The sequence below is a fragment of the Paracoccidioides brasiliensis genome (assembly GCF_000150735.1).
Source record: "Paracoccidioides brasiliensis Pb18 unplaced genomic scaffold supercont2.11, whole genome shotgun sequence".
In the NCBI taxonomy this organism is placed as follows: Eukaryota; Fungi; Ascomycota; class Eurotiomycetes; order Onygenales; family Ajellomycetaceae; genus Paracoccidioides; species Paracoccidioides brasiliensis.
Genome location: NW_011371368.1, coordinates 243,449 through 267,211, shown reverse-complemented (window position 1 = coordinate 267,211; position 23,763 = coordinate 243,449). Strand labels below are relative to the sequence as shown.

Genomic DNA, 23,763 nt, shown 5'->3' with positions numbered 1-23,763 from the left:
AGGTAACTTCAATAGTCAACTCGTCTATACGTCTCCACTTCCGTCTGCACGATATCCGAGTTCGAGCCCTTCTTCTCCAATTTCTCTGCCTTCTTCGCCTGGTTAAGACTTCCCCCCATGGCAGCCAATCTCTCCTCCTTCAGCTGCAAAGTGACGCTCAATATATCGTCCATAATAAAAGTTCCCAGTTTTCCATTTTGAAACATGCGGATCATCTTGTCAGCTGCAATGTCTATATTTGGAATACCGCCTTTAGCCAAACTTCCTGTTTTTGCAGCAAAGGCCTCCAAGAAATGAACTATATCATTCGTTGGTGGTGAGTATTTCGCATATATACTTGGTTTGTGGAGGTTGATTTGATAGAGCAAATAGTCAGCTAACGTAATAATCGGGATAATAGAATGCTTCAAGCAACCACAAATCCCAAGCTTCAACATGCTCTCTGAATCTGGCATGTATGGCACAAAGACCCCAGGTGTATCATGCACATATACCGAGCCCCGACTTCTCTCAATGATTTTGATCCCAGTTCCAACTCTCCTCGTCACACCAGGATCTGCACCAGTCCTAGCCACTTTGTTCTTTCTTTTCATGGCATATTTTCGGAGGGCGTTGATCAAACTTGATTTTCCAACATTGGGCATTCCTACGACAAGAATTCGAACTCCTGTGATTTTGTGTATGTTGAAAGGGTGCCTTTTAAGGCTCTTAACGATCGGAACGATAGTGTTGTTATTAAATTGGCTAGCAAAGAAAACTTTCGAACCCCGATTCCAACGCTGAATCATTTTCTCACGCTATGTAGATTAGGGAGACATCAGTATATGTATGTAAATAAGAAGACATAATACAGTTAGTCCGAGATGCTCACTTTCTGGTTTTCCAGCCTGAGATCTCCTCCAAGATCCCTTTTAGTATATATGATCCATCTCGACTTCTCACCCAAAGCTTCCTCGAAAAGTGGGTTGATCGAAGTGGCAGGGATGCGAAAATCTCTGCATTCAATGACATGATCAATGGTTGATAACATGTTCTTCATTCTTTCAAGCGCAGCTTTATGATGTCCCAAAAAGTATGTACGTGGAATGCTGTCAATTGCTGGGAAGAATCTCCGGGGTACGAATGTGGAAGCCATCATGGGGGCACGGCGAAACGGTACCCCCAGACAAAGTGAAGTTGAGAGAAATTGGGAATGGATTCACATACAAAAGATCGAGATGGGTCCCTGGCAAAGTGATGCTAATTGGCAGATGAGCAACTATTTTCTCAAGCTCTAACTAGTTACTGAGGAGTGACCTGGGATGACTAAAAAAAATAGTCTTTGCAAGTCTCAAATGTGGAACAATAAAATGCCGACTCCGGCGGCTCTTGGTATCGGGATATTGTTTTGGTTGTGGCTACTCGGGCCGAATGCCTCAGTCCAATCCCGAGACAAAGATTGCTAAATCATGCTCAATAAAAATTAAATAAAAAGGCGATTTGTGAGGGGCAAAATAACAGCTCTGTGCTGGCACAATTATCTACAATGGCCTAAATACTTCCGATATGGTCTTTTAAATAGTTAAGGAAATTATATTTGTCGAAGCGTCAAACCCATTTCGGAAATACGAAGACCATGAAAATCCAAGTCGTATTAACCTATCTAGCCAATGCTAGGGCATATGGTATTTCTTTCTATGCACATGTATGTTAAGAGTACAACTAACCCCCAAATATGCCAGCCAAAATCCAATATTTCCCAGCGCCGATATCTCTCAGCCCAGTGTTCCGAGTGCCACCATCCAAAAATAAACCTAGAGAATATTAGTGGTAAATTTTATATGTCAACAGTGAATCTGGATAGAGATAGAATGGGTAACTACGCCCTCCACCCTTGAACGAAATCGTGAAGGCGGTCAATGACAACTCCAAATATAGCATTCACGCTATCGCCGATCAGCTGTTCAAAATGGCGAATTGCCTCCTCCTCACTCATCTCCAGATGGAATCTCTCTTTCACTTTTAAAACAGCCTTATCTGGCTCGACGCGGATGTCAGGGATGTTTGCATCGACCATCAAACTGAAGAGGTTGAGGATTAGGTTTGCGGATTTGCGCAGGGTGGTGTACGCCGTAAAACAATATTGTTTGAACTGGATATAATTGGGAGACGACGCTCCACCCATACCTTCTACCATTTCTTTGCAGAGTTTCATCATGGGCGCAAATGGTTTTGGATCACGGCCTAAAATAAAGCCAAAATCGGCATGGAAGAAATGTCCATCGGGTGCAAGAAGAAGGTTGTCTAGATGTCTATCCCCAACACCTAAAAGGTAAGTGATCACGCAGTAGCCAGCGCATGATTTTATATAAGTATCCATGGTTTCTTTGCGGACACCCAACGGTTCATTGTCGTCTGGATTGTTCGCTTTCAGATATGTAAGGATTGAGCCCTTGTGTTTTGCGGATGCTGCTGATAGGGATGTTGAAGGGATAAATTGCATCGCGCCGGCATTGGCACTTGTGGCAATGATACGGTAGGGTGTGAGTTTCAAGTCCAAATTTTCCTTTTGCAAGAGGCGATCCATCAGACTGATTATTTGTATAACCAGCTGGTCTTGTCGCAAATCGTCTCCGACCTTGAAAATTACTGGATATTTTCGTCCATCGGTGAGTTTGAAATTGATTAGGAGAGGAGAGAGTGAAGACTTGAAAACATTGGAACCCTCCGCGAAGCAACCGGTAACCTGAACTTCGGGATCCAGGGGGAGCGGGAGAGGTGGGTCAATGGTGGCAAGTTCATTTTTAGGGTCCGTCAAAAACTTCTTCAGCTTTTCGATTTTGACAGCACGGTTCACTCTGGAGAAACGAATATCCTTGGCGATTTTAGTGAGAATTGTGATAAGTTCACCTTGTCGTAACAGGACTTTCCTCTGCTCGGGGTTATGTTTCTCCAGCTCGACCATGAAATAGTACTCAACACGAGCGAATAGTTTGCGATGGACGGAAATGGTGCTAGGGCCTGCATCGTCACACTCGACCATGAGGTACCAATGAAAATAGCATCCAAGAAGTGGATTATTTGCGGCTCGGCTAATTAGGAAACTAGTCAGCGAAGAATCTCGAGTTACATCCTCAGAAACCTCATTGGGTATTGTTTCGAACTTCAAGGCCTGGACTAGTTGCAACAGATATAAAAGAAGCTCCTCATCATCGGATTTCCTCAACCGGTCAACAGCGTAAGCCCGTACAGCGGGGTTGTCAAAGGTCGGCCCAAGAAGTTCCAATGCATCGTCTACATCAATCTCGGTCCACTTAGGAAGTATTTCAACAGCCTGTCGGGCTTCGCTAACATCTTGCCAATTCACAGATTTCACAAATTTAGTCAGGGCTCTCTTGTCCCGAGTGAGGTGGTGCCTGAACTTCCACACAAGGTCTTTCTCCTCGGAGTTGAGTTCTTCTGTGGGGCCATATAACATGATATCATGCAATTCATCACGAATCTTCGGATTTGGCTTGAGGTCGCGATCCATAATGCCCGTTCGATGACTACGAACCAGTCTTCGATGTTTGTCCTCGCAAGGGTTTCCTTTCTGGCCGACCTCAGGGTCATATATTCGAATTATTCGATGGATATCATCTTCATTCCCCGCGCCATCTATATCGGGGCCTAAACAGACTTCCGGAGGGGGCTTGAGGGTAGAGTTAGATCCCGACATAGGTTGCTGAGAATAAGAGGATATCGGTGGACGAGGGTATTCAAAGTCTTCGAAAACAATGGGAAAATCAAAACGTGGAAATTCGATGTAGAGGACGAAGTTCTCTTCATTATTATTTATATCATCTGTTTCGTCATCATCGAGGTTGTTTGCCTCGCGATTTGACTTGGTTCGGGCCTTTTCCCTAGCAGCGTTGTTCCGTATTGCATTCTTTCTTGCAGATTCCTCGGCCTCTAATTTTTTCTTCTCCGCCGCCCGAAATACAAGTTGATCCAGCCAGTCAACTCGGGGGATCTCGCCCATTTCATGTTTTTTTAAGAGCTTTTCCAAACGCTCCAACTCCTCTTCTTCCGGGGTAAGGCCATGGTCTATATGTGGAAATAGGCGCCGTTTTTGTACCGGTGTGGAAGGTGTCGTGGTATTCGAAAGTCCATCTGCCGCCTTGTGTCTATAGATTTTACACTTCTGTCTCCCTTTTTTTAGAGTACCGTCTTCATCGAACAATGATACAGTAGTCCCTCCGAAGGGAACAGAATGACCATAAGCATCGTTCCCACACAGAGGTGACAGATCCCAAACTGTGATGGCTAGCTGGCTATTGATGGGTGCATCTTTAATCGATACTGGAACTGTAAGCCATTCATTCCATGTACGGCTCGTTTTGAACGCTTTGTATGCCGTCTGGACCGGCATGCCTAGAGGTTTCGAGCTCGCCCATAGCTGCACGGTGATGTACAGGTCGGAAATAGGGCTCTGGTTCGACCCGAGATGTCGAAGGTCAGGATTCTTGATCAAGACGGAGAAGGGTACCGATTTCTGTTTTCCTTCCAAGCTGCATCTAATGGAGAGCGTTAGTTATGGCGAATGGAAGTTATCTAGCCGGGAGGTGCTCACATCTTTAGATGGATCGGTAAATCCACCTGGGCAGATGTTGCAAAGGTATAGGTGTCCATTACAATATGCTGGCCTCCTAGGCTGTTAGAATCATCGTTTTCCTCCTTCCATTCATTTAGTGTTGAGCTCCATCTTCACAACAGCTGTCTTGATATTGGTCCTGTGGAGTTTGCGTTGATATGGTTGATTTAACTAAACGTCAGGCGCCCAACAACTTCCCGACGTTGTTTGGTTAGCTGGCCGCAGTTTCCACTGATTACGTAAGCCGTCCTTTGGGAATGAATTGATGTAGAATTCCAAAAATTGAATCGAGACGGATCATAGCGTTCATACGATTTCCATTTCATTTGTTTGTGGGTTGTACAATGCTGATAAATACAAAGGGGAACTTCAATCCCTCCTAAACAGAAACTTGTCAAAAATAGCAAAACCTTCATTGCGTGTGCTCTCTAGCCGCCTCTAAGTGCCATTCAAACAAATTACAGAATACCGCTTTGCCTCCGCTCTCAATCACATCTCCATGACATGGTATTATCCGATCAAAATCCCACCCTTCAATCGTAGCTACGGATTCCCCAAAACTCTTACGATCTGGCGCTGACAGAACATACCAGATAAACCGCTTCTGCCAGGTAGCAGGCGGCGCTGCTGACTGAAAAACATGAAATATCTTGGTCAGGACACCCTGAGTGGCCGACTCGCCAGATTGTGAAAATTGCTCTGTGGCAGGGAGGTTGAAAAATAAATCTGCTTCAATAAGGGTCCTGGAGGGCTTGTGTAGCAGGACAATTTCGTGACTAGGGTGAGAGTTGACATATTCGAAGTCAAAGCCGGCATGGAACTCGTCTGATATTCTCAAAGTCCTCTTGTTCGCTTTTGTGAAGACATGGTCGTATTGTTGAAGACCTCTCGTCTCGGAATTTTTCTCCCGCTTTTCTTTAAGGCCCTGTGGCGCGATGATTTGGGCGTTTGGATAGGCTTCTTTCCAAGGGGTTAAGAATATGTGATGTTCCATATCCGGAGCAACAATGTACTTAACATCCCCACCCAATAAAGTGATAGCCTCCCTTGCTTTTGCTGTGAGAGCGACTGGAGAGAAAACAACTAGAGGGCCACTTTGGAGACGAACTAGGGCACCCACCATTAGCAAATGAGCTCAACGATATCACAAATTATTGTTCATTTAGTGCTGAGTCATAACTTACCGATTGTACACCGTCCTCCGATTCTTGCGTGCCCAAAGCGATAGAAAGGAACATTCAAAGTAATTATATCATCGTGGACTTTCCGTACCACCATTACATCATTCGGCCGTGAAGGAACCAGCATAGAAGGCATCGTTCCAAAATAAGCTGAACCAGATGCTACTTGCTTGAGAAGCGGTCGCCCAACACTGGTAAAATGTTGAAAATGCTTTGGCAGGGTTATCACTTGCTCGACAAATTCGTTGTTGCTAAGCAATGGAGCTCGTTCTGTGAGGACGGTATACGAATGTAAACAACGCCTATTCAGCGAACCAGAAAATGAAGGGAAGAATATCAAAGAATAGGAACAGAAATGAACTTGGGTGATACCATGAGGAGGGAGGAAGGTTGAAATAGCTTGGGGGTGGACAAGAATTGATGACTTGGGGAAGAACATTAATCATTCATATAGTTTGAGATTCAAAAGGTGGCGAAAAGTGTACTATCACATGTCGAGAGCGAAAGGACACCAAGATTTATTCCACTCATAAATGCAGTTCTTGTCGCATTGTTGCTCATGAAAGGAGGTTGGTAACTCTGCAGCGGGTTGGTTGGAAAGTCGCAAACCACGTTAACTAACTAGTGGCCACCAATGACGTAACTAAAACATCCCAGACCGCCCACTCGTGCGTCAAACACAACCCGCGATGTACGCCTACAAATGTAAGTGGTGTACGGAATATACATAGTTGGAGACGCAAACATGGATTTTAGACATCAATTCTCATATGATTCGAATATACCCTGTTTAATTTCGACTCAAGCGGCATTCATCTCCACACGTTCTGCTAGAATCCGAGAAGAGCGAAAGGAATACATCGGATGTAGCCCATGCATATTCCGGATTTCAATGATAGTGCTGGATAGAATAAATGAATCGAAGAATTTGAATTGAAATGTTGACGACCACAACAGCAAGAGCCTACCTATCGTGCAGCCAGATAAAAATTTAAAGCGAAAGATACACTTATAAGACAGCAAGAGAATAACAGGAAGAATGAATAAAACGCGGAGCAATACTCCGTAGATAAAAGGGGGAATCAAAGTCTTAAAATAAAACAAAACAAAATCAGGTCAAAAAAAGCCAACGAAAATATTAATGTACGGAGGACAAGTAGATGAAGCAATGCAAGACGGCTCATATTGGTTGCTAAGTACGCCGGCCAGGAGCCTTTCTTTTATCTGCCGACTCTGTTGTCCCTTCTTCTCGGTGGGGAATTAAAGACTCTTCGATGTTGAATATTTCGATAAGATCTTCCCAGGTTTCATAATCGAGACTAAAAACTGTCTGGTGCTTCTGCAGCTTCTTGGCCTGTGCTTCTGATGGTGCTGCGGGTTGAGAGGGGACTTGAATGAAAGGTCAGTAGTGTGCCCTTCTAGGGATTGACAACCCAAGGATTATCACTTACGTAGCGTGGGGAGTTCATTGCTGTCCATTGATATACCAACGCTACCATCACGAATCAAGAAGCTAACATAGAAAAGATTTTCGACAGTTTGGCCAAATGACTTTGGATTGATGCAGAACCGGAATAGTGGGACACCGCCATCATCTGAAATCGGATGTTTGCTCATCACTTCCTTGACAGCGTCCTCAGAAACATCATCACCCATTTGAGAGAGCTCTTCGTTAACCAGCGCCTCACTGTGTGATTGGGTCTTCACCAGAAGCTCCCTGATATCGGTACACATGGCAGTCAGGTTTGAGGTCTCTTGCTTATCTATATCTTTCTCCTCTAAATCGAGTGGTTTTCTAGCCAGAGATGGGTCAAAACGCTCCTGTCTAGCTCTCCTTTGACTTTGTTGCCGGAATCGCTTCTGCACCGACAGTGGACCAAGCAAAAACCCAGAAAGGGCTGGTCGCAGATTGTTGGGAAGGCAGGCTCTTCGGCCAAGCCAATCCCAGTTAAGCGCATCTCCTTCATCGTCGCTATCTTCTTCAACTAGATCGTTGCCCGCAACGCGACGGCGTCGTCTCTGGGTGCTAGAAAATGATGGCTCCTCCCCTCTGGGCCCTTGGCGCATGTATGAAATACATTTCGACACGAACTCATCCACATCGATTCCGGTATCGCCATCGCCTAGAACGGTTTGCGCGGTGCGCTTGTACGATAAATCGGCCGCGGACACGAGAAGTCGCGAATCTATGGTTGCATCTGACGTCTGTTTCACTGATTTGAACCACTCATTTGCCTTCTCCAGTGTAGTACGTATACCGTTAGAGCCAGGCTTGAGGTATTCTGCGCGAGAATCTAATCAAAACGAATCAGTATAACTACACAAAATATATCTATGTAGACGTGTCGCACCATTCAGGTTCGTTGCAAGGTCTCTCAGTCCTTTTCGCACCGCCCGGCGCTCTTCTGGATCTTGATTGGGGTCATATAGATCGGTATCTTGAACTTGTTGAGGCCGTCGTCTGTGTGTGGCTTGGCTCTGGCGATCAGACAGTCCTCTGTTGTGTGATAATTTTCGCCTTTTGTTCGACGCGTCCGTCATCACTTGAGGTTTCTGTGTCGACTGAGATGCTAGATGGGTAGTTTTCCTTTTCTCTGATCGACTATTTGAATTTCGATTTTCTTTGTCTGAGGAGAAAGAAGTGGACGGAGACGGCGTCATTTCATCAGAAGACCCTGCAGAAGCAGCAGCTGGGGATGGGGAGCTGCCGCCTCGACGGTGAGTGGGCAGAGAAGGCATACTGGTCTCCCAAAATAGCCTACCAACACACTGGCTAAAATCGAAGGCTGAGGATGAATGCCAGTCGCAAATGCGGCACAGGCAAGACGGGGAGGGGTAACTGAGAAACGAGGGTCTTCTGTTGTCTCAAGTGATTGAAATAAGGAAAAGGAGGACCTTTCACAACTTCACATACCCTCAAGTCTTAAGGATATACAAAGAGTATCACTGTCCTCACTGATCCATGCGCGATGGTGTTTTCAATCTCAACCGTTTAATTTTCTGTCCAGACGAGACGCGACGTTTGTGTCTGATTAGATAATGGAATGACTAATGGCGACTCAGGGAACGAACTGGTCTAACCAAATTAGGTTAGGTCTTCCCGTCGTCTTCCAAGATCTCTAAATGTCAACTTTGTGGACTCTGTCCATTGTTTTGTTTCTTTGGACGTAGAGTTGGTTATAACTAATCATCGGTCAAACTACGGAGTAGTAATGTCAGACTGGGCACCACTCAAATCTTAAAGCATCGATGTTAGATCTAGATCCTCCGCTAAGCACAGGTGAATATGTTGCAGAAACTGGCTCTACCGATAGATTTCATTCAGGTTCGAAGCAAACTGGTACAATTCGCAGTACTCCTCAAACACTTCCGAGCAGATGAGTATCCATGGCTATATTCCCCGAACTTCGGGCTTTCGGGCGGATCTACTATCGTGAAAAGATAAAAAAGGAAAAGGGAAAAACATACGACAGCCGGGATTCGCTGGTGGTCACCCACCCAACTACTAACCGGCCGGCGAGTGGCTTAAGTACGGCTGAGCGGACGGGAAGCCCTGTTTTCCACTCCCTGTGGTCGTATGTACTAGTCATTGGTTTAAGCAGATGATATAGCCAGTTTTATTCATCAATAGAGCAACCGTGTCATTCCATGGATGGAATGGGCTGAACAAGGGCAAGCAACCGGTTAGTTAGAATTCATGCTCATGGTTAACCATAACAAAGTAACACAAATAACTTCGGGGCATTCAGCCAATTATCTTAGAGAGCTTGGACTGGCAGACTTCCACACAAGGGCAGACCATGTTGTATGTGACGTCTGTTTCTGTCGATTTCATTTGGATCCCAGATTGTCAGACCGGCATGTGGAGTTTGGGATAATAACTACAATATGCCAATACCAAGCTACGGCTTCCTTTGTTTCTTCTTCATGGCAACCCAACAAACGATCAAATCTATAATCAAAATAAGAAGATACTTTCGATCCCTTCTACCAACATTTCGAAAATGGGCATACCCCTCACTATGGCTAGTCACCCGTTGGGTTGTGAGCTGGCACCGCAGTTGTCGATGTGATGCCCTGCAAGGATAAACCAACTAATTAGCCCCAGAATGATTGGCAAGCTACAACAACTGCGTCATGGCAACATTCGTCATAAGCGAGCTAATTATTCTCGATTGAAACGGAGATTGAACCAAAAACAAGAAAGTCTGCTTGGAGCTTTGAACTGCTGCTATAGGATACTACTTCTTTTGTTTTATTTCCGCCTCTCTATTACGTTTCTTGTTAGTTACCTCTCGATGAAGGACTTCGATACCCTGTTTTCGCCACCTACACAACTGGATCGACGACGAATCACCCTCGTGACGGATTGTGTTGTGAGTCTATATATTCCTAGGTCGCACCTAGTATTCCTTTTGATCTTGTTTACGTTCTTTGACACCTCAGGGACAATTTGAGATTCTCATCTAAGGCTTATATTATTTCATCTCAACTGGCGTTTGTTTAGTTGGGGATCAGTTATCCAGCGCATCAGAACTATCACAACCTGGGGATCCAGCTTATCTAGTTAACTACCACCCAAGGTATATACTCGTTTCCGAAAAGCATACATTTCTATCAGTCGAGCCCGCGTCATCCGTCAACAGATTTCTAACAAGCGTGTTGCGCTGCTCTTCAGATCGATCGTTGAAAGAGTTTCGACCACAATGCCGGTCATCTCTCGCATGGTTTCGGTTGTACTCCGTATAGGAGAGATAGGCTTTGCTGCTGTTTGTAACATTTCCATACACAAGACTCCCCGTATCATACCCTTACCGTAGAATTTTATTTATTTTTATTTTTACTAATAATAAATATATAGGTTGTGGCAGGCATCATCGGTCACGATGTAGCTAGAACGGATAATTTCCCCGGTTTCCCTCTGGGCCGTTGGATTTACGCGTTGGTGGTGTCGGGAATCTCAATGCTTCTAGGCCTCATTTGGCTCATACCCTTTTCCGCATCATTCGTGTTATGGATAGGTACATTCCTCCGTCCTCTATAAATATTTCTCACTCGTTATTTTATAAGCATATTACGATGTAGCGCTAACCAACAGCGACAGCTGATTTAATCATATCATGCGCCTGGTTCTCCGTCTTTGCTGTGCTTGTAAATTGGCTCAACAGGCGTGCCTGTGGATTTATCTTCGATTGGGGCAGCATCACGGACGGCGGTGTTTGCGATCGCTGGAAGGCTGCTGAGGCATTCAGCTTTCTCTCAGCCATTCTTTGGTTGGTTTCTGCGATTGTGGTATGAATTTTTTTTTTTTTTCTTTTAAACTCTTCCCTGTCTTGGCAATATAATATTAAAATTGAGATTCTTTTCAGGGCATATGGTTTACTTTCCGCACCCGTGATCGCCGTCCAGTCGCTGGTGATGGATATAGAACGTAAGTAATTTTTCGAACTTAATTTTTTTGCGCGAAATAGTCAAGTCAATGGGCATCCTACCAATCTCCATTTATGGTATGTAGAAAATATCTGTGTTGATACTGATCAAATACCGATATACCAGTAACCGCCGTTTCTGGGGTCGTCGTCATGCTGTCTAAGTCTGTACCTTCGCTATAGGGCTCCTCAAATAACACGTCAAATAACCCGGTGCAGAACCGAATCGCCTGCTTAAACAACATAGGATTCGGCTCAAGATTATTCATTCACATTTGTCTTATACCTCTTGGCCTTAATTCTCATACAATGCTGCCAATGTTTCAATACCCCTTTGTTCCTGTTTAATATGTTTGAACTTGTTTTTCTTTTAATGACAAACAATCAATACCTATACCCACGTATGGACCCAGCAATGCATTTCCCAATACCCAATGGATATCATATTTTTGCTTTTATTCTGATGTACTCCCCTCTGTGGTATAATACATAGTTAGTGGATGATCCAAATGATTTAGCAATTATTAATATGACATTTCCTGTTTTGATGGCCTTCTATCTTCAACATTCTCTAAACATCCTTTAACATTTGAACTTGAGATAAATCCAACCAGCCTCGGCCGCATCTATAAAAATCTAAGAAGAAAGCCTTCGTGGTATAAATAACGCTCCCGAAGTCTGCAAATCCTGGCGCGTTCTGTGGCTGACCATCTTTTGGAGGTCATCAATATGTTGCTCTGAAGGTTTACGAACGCGACTCTAAATTGTCAAGGCCTCAGAGAGCTTCAGGTTTATCAACACCTTATTTCTTCGACTATCTAGCCATATTAGAAAGGCAATGTCAGAGAAGTTGTTAAAGTCGGTTTTAAAACATCTACTTCTTGCTCTCGAATTTTGGCACACAGAGGCTAATACTGTTCACATTGGAAAGCGTTTAACATGCGTTCTTTGCAACCGGAATACCTTAACTTGATCTATAGATAGACAAGAGAAGAACATCCCCCTCGGAATTGAAGATAACACTATTCCCTCGCTTCGAAGAAGATGAGCTGGTAGATCCAAGTCCTGATAAAGTTAGCGATAGTCATTCCACATACGGGACTCGCCCCTCCCTACTCCTAAGCCGTACGGCCGCCTCATTTATGTGGCGTTGGTGAGGCTCGTTATGAGTCATCCACCTATCATGAGGACATCCAGCCGTAATCGTAGTTACCACTCTTCTGAGATTTTGTTGCGGGTGGTGTTGGATTGCAAGTGGACATATGGAATGTTAGTGTAATGGTAGGTCCTGAGGGCGAAGAGCTAGTCACTTGTTGTAGTCAGTGTTTGGCTATTCCCGATGTTCGACTTCCGAGGTGAGATATGGATATGATGATATCTCGGGCTAGTTGGAGATTAGTACAAAATATGGGACTGTCAGAGATGTCCGGATGCTGACTACATGCCTGCCATAACTGCGGCATGAAGCCTATCTTCTGATATGGCGATTGACCATGTTGCCATCATACTTGATTCAAGGAACCTCGATCTTCCAAGGACCAACCAAAAAGGGATTGGTGCTTTTTATTCTGACAAGAATCTAAATTTGGTGAAAGGGAAGGAAATGCAATTGAGGTGACATGCCATAGGGAGAAGATGCACAATTTGGCGGAACATAGGAGAGCATATATTCGGCGTTGGAATGGAAAACCCCAACCAAGACAGACATGTAGATGGTCCTTTAGACGTTCTGATTGATTAGACTGCACGATGACAGACAAATTTAATCGTTAATATGAAAAGACAAGACCAGCGAAGGTCCTGTCTAGAGAAACAGTCATTATGCTGGAAATGCACTCTACATGTATGTACCATGTCACATGCCTTGGAAAGCAAGTTCAAAGAGCTGCATATTCCCAGTAAGAAACAAGACCGACACCTATGTACATTATGTGACTCTGCATCTGAAACTGCTAAAGCATCCAAATCCAGTTAATAAGAGGAATAGACAAAAAGGAAAATGAAAACGAGTACGAGAATGGAGTAAAAAAGTTCTAAAACAGATGCACCATTGACGCCTATAATTGGTACCAAATTAACTACAAATGCATGCGTAGAGAATGATGACGAATATATGTGTAGGGCATATTCGGGAATAATAAGAAATTATGCAGGAAAACCTAGCAGGTATATAGAAGACTATGTTATCCGTGGGGAATTCAGCGCGGTGAGAAACTGGAGGACTAAGTAAAACAAGCAAAAGAAGTAAGGACTTGAAAGGGGTATGATGAACGTTCTCCCAACAGGAAGAGGATAATCGAAAAGAACCATTACAACAGTTTTAAAAAGCGATTGATGCAGTCCGTTAGTCGGTTCATTTTTGTCATATAATTTTTGCACCTCACGCTCTGGATGCTGGTAATACCGCCATCCTCGATGATCATTGCAGAAAGTTTCCCACCTCTGACACAGTTGGTGTCTAATCCTTTGGTGTACTTTTTCAGCAACGGAGAACTGTGCGGCTGGTGGCCGTATAATACAGTTGTTGGGCGTGCATAGCGGAGGCTTTCTTCTGGCGGGGCCAAATTTTGGGCTCGAGCCAATATGGTTTGATATTTATTGAAGAGCTACATACTTATTGGATTGTCAGTCCAATTTGTTCGAAGGGAAGTGGGTGGGTAGGTAATCAGGGCTGAAGAGTCTACGGAGGAAACGGAGTCAGGCAAGATGAAGAGAACAGTCGACACGTACCTTTGTCCAGGGCACGCCATCGGATGACGAACTGGGAGCATGGCTCAAAAGATCAATAGTCCGCATAGACATGACGGCAGTGGGATCTTGTTTCTCCAGTTCTAGGCCAGGTACGAGACCACCGTGCACGACTACGACGTCGTCCATGCCTTTGATAGATCCAACCTTCAAAATCACTGGACACGTATCCAGCCACTCTGCTTGCTCATCGCTCAATTCGGCCGCAAGAGCGCTGTTCTTGGAACTAGTTACGTCTTCACTGGCTTTATCTAATTCATTGTTACTCATGGAACGACTCTTCCTGTTTGACGATACACCCTTGATATTGCGGCGGGCGAGAAGGGTACGATCTTCATTATTTCCTCGGACACAGGATGAGCGGTATTTGCGTGCGAGGTCAACTACTCCAATACTCTTGGGGCCCTTAGCGATCAGATCGCCTGTGAAGATCAAATGGTCTCCTTGTTTGGGGTCGAAGGCTACTTTTCGTAGAAGGTTTTCCACTGCGTGTATAAGAAAAGTTTCGGGTTAGAACAGAGTAAACCCTTTTTTTAACGGAAAGGAACAGAATTTGGTGTATATAGCATATGGGGTATATATATATATATATATATATATATGCCTTACATTCGTCAAGGCACCCATGGACATCGCCCAAGACGATTAGACGTTTACGATGCGGGTTGTCCGGGGTTGTTTTTCCATCACTGGGTAGCAGTGTCGGGTCCAGCGATCTTATATAAACCAAGTCATTGAACTTGGGCATGGAATTCGAACCAAACCAGCCTCCCATCTTCCCTTTTGTCATCAAGGAGAGCGAGTCTAAGAGCTGACTGTTCTCTTTTAAACGAGGACAAAAAAATCCTAACCAGCTACCCAGACATATCCATAGTAAAATGAAATAGACGATAATATAACGACGGAATCGCGGGGCGGTAGCTAGCTTGCGGAGGTCACTGGTGCGTGCAGGCCATTTGCTGGGACAGTCGGCCTTCATATTTGTCCCGGACTTGCTGTATTTAGGAACTGAGGCCATCCAGGCATTTGTCACGTAATTGATGAGGGGAGCTTTGGGTTGTTGAGGGTATGAGGAAGATACTCGGCCGTCGAGGTTTCTGATGCCAACATTGTCCCAAGCAGAATCGGCTCGAGAGGGGGGCTCGGGATATGTCTTCTCTGGGTGCGTCATTGCTCTGACGTGCCCGAATTTATGATTTGGGTTTCACAGCCGAAATTGTGTTCGGGTTGGGATTTGTATTTCGAGAACCGGGTTTGGGCTCGTGGATGTGTAGGGAAAACGCCGTCCATCCAACCCTAAATAAAATATTTCCCTGTTTCTCTCCCAAGGGGCTAACATCGCTATTATCCTCTCAATATCTGCCAATTAACACCATTTTTCTTCAGGTTAAATGCAAAGCCTCATATCGAGGGTCGATTCTCAAGGACGAATTGATAGACATTGTGGCGAGGTTCAAAGATGAAAGAAAAAAATAAATTGGGATCAATCCGCGGGTGACGTTTTTGTAATAAATTATCTCCATCTCCGGGAAATGAATATTTAGTCTCCTTGTTGTTCTCTGCTTGAGTCTGGTTTCTTCTCGAAAGGCAAACAACATATTTAGCATATCAATGATTTTACATCCTCCATCTTTGCTGTTAGAAGTCTAACAAATGCTTTGAACATACTAGTCGTCACAGAGGAAAAGTGTGCAGAGATCTAGGATCTGGGATCTGGGATCTGGGATTCTTCGGTGAGAAAAGAAGCCGAGTATCCATGGATATGCCCTTCAAGGGTCACCGTATCCACAATAACATCCAGGCCCTGCGTATGAGCGCGTATTTCGGTCCAACTATCTACGAAGAATGTAAATCGATGCTTCTGGCGACGGTAGCACTTCGCATTTATGGATCAGATGAATAATGTTCTATACGGCGCCAACCTCCCGCTTTTTTTGCGGTCTTCTTGCCATACTCCGTGAATGAGACCCAAATAGAATATCATTTCCGTATGTGGGATATTTAGATAAATATCATGGCTAAATTTTATGTGATAAATTAAAGAGGAACAAAAATATTTCTTTTAGATATGTGCTTTCCCTGTTTATACATATATATATGAAACCAGAGTAAAGGCTATCGATACCTTTCATACGCTTCTTGCTCACGTATGCGCTCCTCCACCTTTCTAATAACCTTCTCATCGTATAGATCTTCAACAGCTTTACCGCCCTTCAGAACCTCCCGCTCATGTCGCAGCGCTTCCTCCTTCGTCATGCAAACCAGTTCTTTCAAATCAAGCCGTGTACTCCTCTGTCCTTCCTTCTCCCAGAAAGGATCGGGCCCGAATCCATTCTCCGGGCGCTCCCAACGTACCAACATTAGCCGCGTAGTCAGGCCCGTAACGACACTTTTCCCTCTCCATACCTCCTCAATCAGGTAAGCAACGTCATCTTTGTTGATTGGTATCCGTAATCCGACCGGATCATAGCCGAGTTCAAACTTAGCTAGGCGTTCTTCCATCCCCTGCAGGCCTCCTAAGATGCTATCATACATCTTTTCTCGGCCCTTGGCTCCTGCGTTGTACTCGTTAGGATATCCTGATAAGTCACAGATGACATGGTTGGCGAGGGTATAGCCGAACACAGCTGGCATTGTGCCGATAACGGGAAGTATTCGCACACGGAAGTCGGGGAGAACGCCAAGCTCCCCTACCTCCCCCTTGGCAAACTCGTCATCAGGGAGTGGGAGTAACGATGCCTTTCCAGGTCCTGGTTTTTCGGTGGAGAAAACCACTGGAATACCGGAGCTAACTCCCAGGGCCTTCAAGCGACGACGGGTACTTCGGGAAAGGGGATCTTCAGCACTTGTCGAGATATCACCAATAGTGATCCGAGTGGGATCAGATTTACATCCCGCGCCCATGGAAGAAATGACCGGAATATTGTGGGAATGGCAGTAGTGAAGGAGAGAAACCTTGGAGGAAATATTATCAATGCAGTCCAGAACATAGTCTGGTTTCCGGGTCTCTTTGTCGCCCTTCATATTCCAAGGGCCTAAAAGAGTATCTGCCGCAGATTCGTTGTACAGTTCATCCCGGCAGTCAAAGCGCACCCATGGTACTATTTGCTCCAGTCGCTTCCGGATACAGTGGACTTTTGGGGTGCCAACGTCCAAGAGGGTAGCAAGTGCATGTCGATTAAGTGATGAAAGGGTGACCTGATCAAAGTCCACGAGACGTATGCGCGATACGCCAGAGCGCGCCAGAGAGGCAGCAGCGTGGGAGCCAACGCCCCCGCATCCCACTATTATTACGAAGGAGGACCGCAGTTTTGTGAGCCCTTCGTTGGTAAGGAAGACGCGGTTGCGGGCAAGTTGTTCGAGTATTAAATCTATGAAATACAACAAAAAGATTAGAAAGGCCATCAGTCCTTCTTGAGCCGCAAAACTAACAAGAAAAACTACATACCATCATCGTAGTCCCCACGTTGGGCTCTGCGAGCAAGAGCAGCACCTCGTTTGTCTTCTTTACTCAGCGTCGGGGGCGTTGCTAGTCCGAATTCTGTGAGCTTCAGTTCCTCCGGTCAGTCTGGCAAATATCACAGGGCGCCATAAGCATATCATGTACTTAAACAATTGCAATTTAAAACACCCAAGGCAACCACACCTTCTGAACTGTATCCTGTTCGTCAAAGTCCGGTATCGACGCCTTCAATTTTTTTATTGCGGCTTGTCTCTTCACGGACTGATAGCCAAGGATGGCACCGGCAACTGCAGCGCCTGAGAGAACAGCAGCGCCGGCCAACTGCACATAGGGAGAGTTGGTCTGCCGTTGAATCCAGGCCGACATTGTTTCTCGCTTGTGTGGTGTTTCTTCTTGCTTATGAGTCTGCTCGCCGTCGGAGGATAGCTCTCGTCGCTATCTTCGTAGCCGTTTCCGTTGTAGTAACCTGAATCTGACCGTGATCTCTGGAATCGATCATCCATCGCTATGGGCAGTCAACGAACCCCCTCATCTTGAAATATCTGAAATACGGAAGTGTGAAACCAATTGAATTAATCTCCTCCTTATTTTGCCGTCCGCGAAATGAAGCCTTTTTAATATAGTTTGACCGCATTTCTACCGAATCGCACGGTCATGTGATATTGATTAGATAATTAAAGTCACGTGCTGACCACAAGTCAGACGTTCCAATACTCCTCTCTTCATGTCTTTCTCTCTCCAGGCAACCCGCGATAGGTGAGCATAACCCTTCTTTCAAGCTTGTTGGCTGCTGGTATTTTTCTTGCTGAAGTGAGTAACTATTTTCTATTATTTTTTTCTATTCTCGCGCGTGTCTCAATGATGATACCTCTCACATCGAGCTATCATGAGCTGTGCTTTTTCGCTTCACCGCTTCAACTTCATCCCCTGAGTGTTTTGTTTGATTTAGGTCACAACACCAGGTGGAAGAGGCAGCTACAAGACAGTACAGCAGTGATTGATGATGAACAGAGATCTTAGAGGCATATGTATTTGACTATTATGCTGGTCTACCGTTAGCTGACCTCTTATCAGCGGCTCTTCTAGCAGGGAACTTCAGGAAAGCGTCCTCAGCCTTCCCGCCCGGGGAGCCAGATTAAACTGACCTTTCGATATCGTGCGGAGTTTTCCTGGGTATGAGCCCGGTTGAGGGAGGTACGTTACGTCGCCGATCATTGAACATCACTATCCCCGTACTCCATGATGACAATAAAAAGAGCATACTCCGAGGACGGATTGGACGAAAATTGCCAACCTGTGCTCCGTATGTTTGCCTTTGAGAGGGTAACGACGTTGAGAATTTCCTATGAGGAGTATAAGATTTATTGTAGTTTTCAATCTGATACTGAGAAGAAAGGATTCAATATGCGCCTAGGTGTATGGTAACTTCAGCTGACCGTAACACTCTTGCAGTTCGATTAAGTGTGCACATCAGTTCACCGCTTAACCAAATCGTGACTGTTACTCACAAAATCGTCCCTGCTTCCGATTTAGCGTATCATCGTCCTTTTGAGACCAGACTTAATGTCCTGGGATCACAACGTCTGGCCGAAAACGTTCTGCACCTGTGGTTGACATGACCTTGTGGCGCTGAGATTTTGGGCAGACGAACCGAATGTGGAAAGAAAGTTGACGCGGATTCCATCCTTGTTTCTTGTCATCCTGACGTTTGATGAGAGTGCATTAAATTGCAAGCCAGTTTGCAGCGTGACACGAAATCTTTCTGCCACGCTGGCTTGTATGGCCCTAACCTTTCTTGCCCAATCACAAACCAGGGTGAAAATAGATGACTCTGATGACACAGATGACTTTGAAGAAATAGATTGTGAGCCATTCCGGGACCCTCCGGTTGCTTCCTGTCAAAGAGTGTGAATTTACAGTGCGTTCCAAGGGTAAACGTGCAAATCTCCAGAACGACAGCTGCAACTCTGCGTCGGAGTAACGTAACTCTAATGGAGCGGCATGATCCTCAGGCAGTTGGCGTAATTGGATATACCAGTCGCCAAAAGACAATACTTGAATCTGAAGTACGGCATAAGGAGAACCAAACTGGTACGAAGACCTCGCGGTCGTCGTTCCCCAGCACACTGCAATTGTGAATGGCACATTTTCTGGGTACCCAGACACATTCGTCCCCTTACACGTGGGTTTAGTCGCAGAACTCAAGTTTGGGTTTGGATTTTGGTTGAGAGGATTGAACTGGCGTTAAAACGCTCTGCACGTTGCAATTGCACAGATATATATTACTTGGGTACCTCAGTGCATGTTGCCCCGCTTGCATGTGAGTTTGGTCGACCTGGCCGGCTTGGCCCAACTACCACTCAGACTGTTTCTTCTACCCGAAGAGTTATTACGGTTCTGCTTGAAAAGGTTGCGGCGCCGGCAACAGGGGTTACTGCCTACCTGGCCACAAATGGCACACGCTGGACCCAAAGGGGTGAACGGTTAAGCACTGCAATCGAACTGCCGATGGATTTTATGTGGGCTGTGGGCTTGTGGGCTGTGGGCTTGTGGGTTGTTGGCTTTGTGGGCTATTTGCGCTGTGGGCTAATCGGCAAGACTGCAGTCTTTACCTTTTCTCCCCTTATCCTGTCTTCCTGCGAAGATGGGCGGCGTATTGAAAACTACCAAAAAAAATATCTCCCCCTTCTAAAAAAAAGTTACTGTTGGAAAAATTGCAAAACGAAAAAAGAAAAAGTAAAAGGTTCAATGACGAGATTGACAAAGTGATGTCTTTCAAACATCGGCAAAGTTGCAGGATATCCCGCGGAAAAAAGGCGCTTGCGGTTCATTTTCTCGCGAAAATGTTTTGCTTCACTTTTTTATACTGCATGGAAATCTATGAGAACTTGAGAGCTAATCTGAGAACTTTCACAACTTTCTTTCTTTCTTTCTTTCTTTTTTTTTTTTTTGTACATCTATTATTCTTCAAATCTCCGTCCTTGGTCCCTTCAACATGAACCTCAACAATCCCAATCATTTTAACTGTGGGATGTGCGATCTCGACAAGTCTTTCTAGGCTTAACGCTTCTACCAATGAACATATGTCACCGTCCCCTCTATGCCTTGTATCCTTCTAGCGCTTTTGCTGAGCTCCATGTAACCTGTTTCCATGGTCTTCCGCCAAAAGCTATACCGTGCCAAGGACGATTTCATAGCAATAGATAACTGTAGACGGCGAGTTAAAGCAAGTAGCCGATAATATTCTCAGATGTTGGAAGGCATCCTCTAGATGGAATATCTCCTGCGTAATTTGTAGTTACATGGTATCGTATCAGGGCGTCCTTTTCCTGCACGTATATCCCAAATTGTTGTCCGTTGCGGGAGAGTATACCAAATTTTCCAGGGCATACGAGGAAGTATATTCTTAAAACAAAGCATAACTAACCATTGATAGATATAAAAAGATCTCAATCAAATAGAGATACAAAAATATGAAACACACATTGAAACATATACAAAACATGCATGACAGAGTACATGCATGACAGAGTACATACATACACAACCCCTGAAATTCAACCACGTCAGCCCAAAAACCTTCCCACCCTCCCTCCAATATTCTCCAAATCCAACAGAAACGTATCATGTCCGAAGAGTGATATGTCCTCGCCCAACTCAACATGTTCTACCCGCGAACTGCCCACGGCCTGCAGCGCCTGAGCGATCTCCCGCTGTTGCCATGCTGGGAATAGAATGTCACTGGCCACGCCCATGACGAGGATGGGGTGGTCTTTTAATGGGGAGAGGCCTAGAATGAGGTCTGTGGGGGGGGTCTGCTGGGACATGGCTTGGGAGGCGGATTCAGATTGAGGAATTACCGAGGATTCATTACTGTTTACACCCTGCGACGACGACGACGACGACGACGACAACGACGACGACGACAACGACGACGACGACAACGACGACGACGACGGTGGTGGTGGCGGCGGCGGCGGTTGCTCCTCATACGGCTGCGCAGGCAACGTAAGACTACACGTCGGATCCCTAAGAATCGGCCCAACCTCACCCCCCGCAGCTGCAATGCGCTTCGCCGTCTCCGCCCTCCTCGCCGCCGTAGCCACCTGTTGCTCGCGGCCCAGATCAAACAAGTCCATCGCCTTGGACACATACAGCAAACTGTTCGGATCGTAGTCGAGCGAGAACTTCTCCCCGGCATGGTCGAGGTACGTCTCGATGAGGAAATCCGGGCACAGGGCCGGTTGCTTGCTGGGATCCGCCCGCTTGCGACCAAACCGCTTCTCCCACTCCGGTCCACTGCGATACGTCACCGTCGCAATCTCGCGCGCCAGCTTCACGCCTGAATGCGGCGGGACGGAGTCGTAGTAGAACCCCCGCGCCCACTTGGGGTCCATCATGAGCACTTGGCGCTGGGTGTGGCGCATGGCGATGCTGTACGGGTGGCTGCGCGCGCAGCCGCTAATGGAGACTATTTTGCGCACGCGGTGCGGGAACAGGATGCCTGCAGCGAGCGACTGCATGCCGCCCATGCTGGAGCCGACGGAGGCCGCGAGGGTGGAGATGCCCAGCGAGTCGAGGAGGAGGATTGGGCGCGCACCATGTCTTCGAGGGTGAGGATGGGGAAGCGGGTTGCGTAGCGTTTGCCGTCGGAGGGGTCGATGGATGAAGGCCCCGTGCTGCCGTAGCAGCTGCCTATGACGTTTGTGCAGATGACGAAGTATTTGTCTGTGTCGAGGGGGGCATTGGGGCCGATGAAGCGTTCCCACCAGCCTGGTTTGGGGTTTGCGGGGGTGCTGTGGGCGTGGGAGGAGGCGGAAAGGCCTGTGTGGAGGAGGATGGCGTTGGATTTGTCGCTGTTTAGGGTGCCCCAGGTTTCGTAGGCGATCGTGAATTCGGGGAGGACGCCACCCCAGTCGAGAAGGAGGGGATCGGTGGATTTGAACTTTTCATGGTGGCCGGATGTGTACGAGGGTTCTGGGCCGGAGGTTAGGGATCGTGCGAGGAGAGAGGATGATTTGGCATCTAGGGCGTCAAGGCAGGGGAATGAGAGGGCGGGGTTCGAGGAGCCTTTGGTTTGTGGTCTTTGGGAAGCGTCTCCGTCCGCTGGTACTAAAGTGGAGGGAGAGGAGGAGGCGGAGGTTGTGGCAGTCGCTGCTTGGGCCCTTGGGTGAGTTTGTGCATGGATAGACCGGGCTGTAGCCGGGAGAGAAGCCAGCAACGTGGGGTGATGATAATGTGATGATTTAAGGAGTGTAGATGCCCGCGCGCAGTGATTCTGAGCAATTGTTGGTCTCCATGCAGCAAATCTGGCTGCCGCCAGAGCTCCTCTTGCGCTGACAGCCATGTTGAAAGGAGCAGAAGAAGAGCAGAGAGGCAGGCAGATCTATAACGAGAGGCCGTCCATTTTCTTTCTTCACCCGAATTTCAATGCTTCAATACCGGCAAACATCGCGATCAACTCGAGCATTTACAAACAGTCACCTACTGTAATCGCGCACAAGAGAATGTTTGAAAATGTTGAAAGCGAGGCGAGAATGTGGAGAACTCTGACTAAATCGTAAATAATAATATTCTGCCGCAAGCGAGCGACCTGGCATCCATTGCATCATCTTGCTGGGCCGGTATTGGGGGGAGGGCAAAGGCGGTGAGTGGAAACTGAAACCCAATGTACGTGAATGGGAAAAGATACATATCAAAAGACATAACATAGTTATACATACTCACCTTTAAAATGGAAGATAATTGAGGAAGCAGAGATTCAAGAGGAGCAGTCCATTCAATGTGCATTTTAACGGCTAGGAATTCAGTTGCTGCTGAAAGATTGATGTCTCAACATGCAGATCAACAGCCAGAGTTCAGTTTCATAAAAGAGCATCTTTGATCTCTGGCCTCATTCAATGCAGAGAGAGAGATAGTAAAGCATTCATGAGTGGATGCACGGGATAATCCGGAATCCGGAAACTACCTGCAATGAATAATTAAAATAAAATAAAAAAGCCCGCCAAACCAAGTATCTAACTATCAACGGAGCTAATTCGAAGCGTAGCTTGAAGATCCAAGGTTTTGTCTGATTCGCACGGAACAAAAGTAAGAATAATACTCGCTAATATGTGAAAGATGCATCTGGATGAGTGATTTGTTTTCAATCATAGTTAAGTTTATCTTGCAAGCTTCTTTCTCAATCATTTTCCACTCCGTCACTCACGAAGCATAACTCACTGCCGCACCGACATGTGTGAAATTTGAAACTTCACTGCATTGAATCGATATTCTAGATAATATCTATCGAATCTGACCTGCATGAGATAATGCAAGAAATAGCCGCCC

General features: G+C 46.0%; 9 protein-coding genes and 1 non-coding gene across 10 annotated transcripts; 2 read left to right on the top strand and 8 right to left on the bottom strand.

The window, feature by feature from the left end:
• Positions 1-8: 8 nt before the first annotated feature.
• Positions 9-1,135, bottom strand: PADG_07336 (uncharacterized protein; the record flags this gene model as incomplete). Its single annotated transcript, XM_010764516.1, has 2 exons — positions 9-797; positions 872-1,135. 2 exons carry the CDS (start codon positions 1,133-1,135, stop codon positions 9-11), a joined length of 1,053 nt encoding a protein of 350 aa, XP_010762818.1.
• A 723-nt stretch (positions 1,136-1,858) lies between these two features.
• Positions 1,859-4,650, bottom strand: PADG_07335 (phosphatidylinositol 3-kinase VPS34; the record flags this gene model as incomplete). Its single annotated transcript, XM_010764380.1, has 2 exons — positions 1,859-4,535; positions 4,592-4,650. The coding sequence occupies 2 exons, from the start codon at positions 4,648-4,650 to the stop codon at positions 1,859-1,861; spliced, it is 2,736 nt and encodes a 911-aa protein (XP_010762682.1).
• A 374-nt stretch (positions 4,651-5,024) lies between these two features.
• On the bottom strand, positions 5,025-5,929 carry PADG_07334 (uncharacterized protein; the record flags this gene model as incomplete). The annotated part of the gene is made up of 2 exons (XM_010764515.1): positions 5,025-5,719; positions 5,797-5,929. 2 exons carry the CDS (start codon positions 5,927-5,929, stop codon positions 5,025-5,027), a joined length of 828 nt encoding a protein of 275 aa, XP_010762817.1.
• A 1,056-nt stretch (positions 5,930-6,985) lies between these two features.
• On the bottom strand, positions 6,986-8,532 carry PADG_07333 (Smc5-Smc6 complex subunit NSE4; the record flags this gene model as incomplete). Its single annotated transcript, XM_010764379.1, has 3 exons — positions 6,986-7,182; positions 7,245-8,087; positions 8,145-8,532. 3 exons carry the CDS (start codon positions 8,530-8,532, stop codon positions 6,986-6,988), a joined length of 1,428 nt encoding a protein of 475 aa, XP_010762681.1.
• A 722-nt stretch (positions 8,533-9,254) lies between these two features.
• On the bottom strand, positions 9,255-9,370 carry PADG_12280. The gene has a single exon (XR_007137635.1). It is a non-coding gene; the product is annotated as a 5S ribosomal RNA (ribosomal RNA).
• A 721-nt stretch (positions 9,371-10,091) lies between these two features.
• PADG_07332 (uncharacterized protein) lies at positions 10,092-11,386 on the top strand (the record flags this gene model as incomplete). Its single annotated transcript, XM_010764514.1, has 6 exons — positions 10,092-10,169; positions 10,377-10,562; positions 10,655-10,814; positions 10,898-11,085; positions 11,163-11,224; positions 11,350-11,386. 6 exons carry the CDS (start codon positions 10,092-10,094, stop codon positions 11,384-11,386), a joined length of 711 nt encoding a protein of 236 aa, XP_010762816.1.
• A 2,145-nt stretch (positions 11,387-13,531) lies between these two features.
• On the bottom strand, positions 13,532-15,141 carry PADG_07331 (uncharacterized protein; the record flags this gene model as incomplete). The annotated part of the gene is made up of 3 exons (XM_010764513.1): positions 13,532-13,828; positions 13,953-14,455; positions 14,580-15,141. The coding sequence occupies 3 exons, from the start codon at positions 15,139-15,141 to the stop codon at positions 13,532-13,534; spliced, it is 1,362 nt and encodes a 453-aa protein (XP_010762815.1).
• A 944-nt stretch (positions 15,142-16,085) lies between these two features.
• PADG_07330 (uncharacterized protein) lies at positions 16,086-17,799 on the bottom strand (the record flags this gene model as incomplete). Its single annotated transcript, XM_010764378.1, has 3 exons — positions 16,086-17,341; positions 17,419-17,518; positions 17,617-17,799. 3 exons carry the CDS (start codon positions 17,797-17,799, stop codon positions 16,086-16,088), a joined length of 1,539 nt encoding a protein of 512 aa, XP_010762680.1.
• Positions 17,800-18,851: 1,052 nt separating this feature from the next.
• Positions 18,852-20,093, top strand: PADG_07329 (uncharacterized protein; the record flags this gene model as incomplete). Its single annotated transcript, XM_010764377.1, has 5 exons — positions 18,852-19,014; positions 19,079-19,297; positions 19,393-19,567; positions 19,626-19,982; positions 20,039-20,093. 5 exons carry the CDS (start codon positions 18,852-18,854, stop codon positions 20,091-20,093), a joined length of 969 nt encoding a protein of 322 aa, XP_010762679.1.
• A 906-nt stretch (positions 20,094-20,999) lies between these two features.
• On the bottom strand, positions 21,000-22,780 carry PADG_12279 (homoserine O-acetyltransferase; the record flags this gene model as incomplete). The annotated part of the gene is made up of 2 exons (XM_010764620.1): positions 21,000-21,904; positions 21,952-22,780. The coding sequence occupies 2 exons, from the start codon at positions 22,778-22,780 to the stop codon at positions 21,000-21,002; spliced, it is 1,734 nt and encodes a 577-aa protein (XP_010762922.1).
• Between the last annotated feature and the right edge of the window lie 983 nt (positions 22,781-23,763).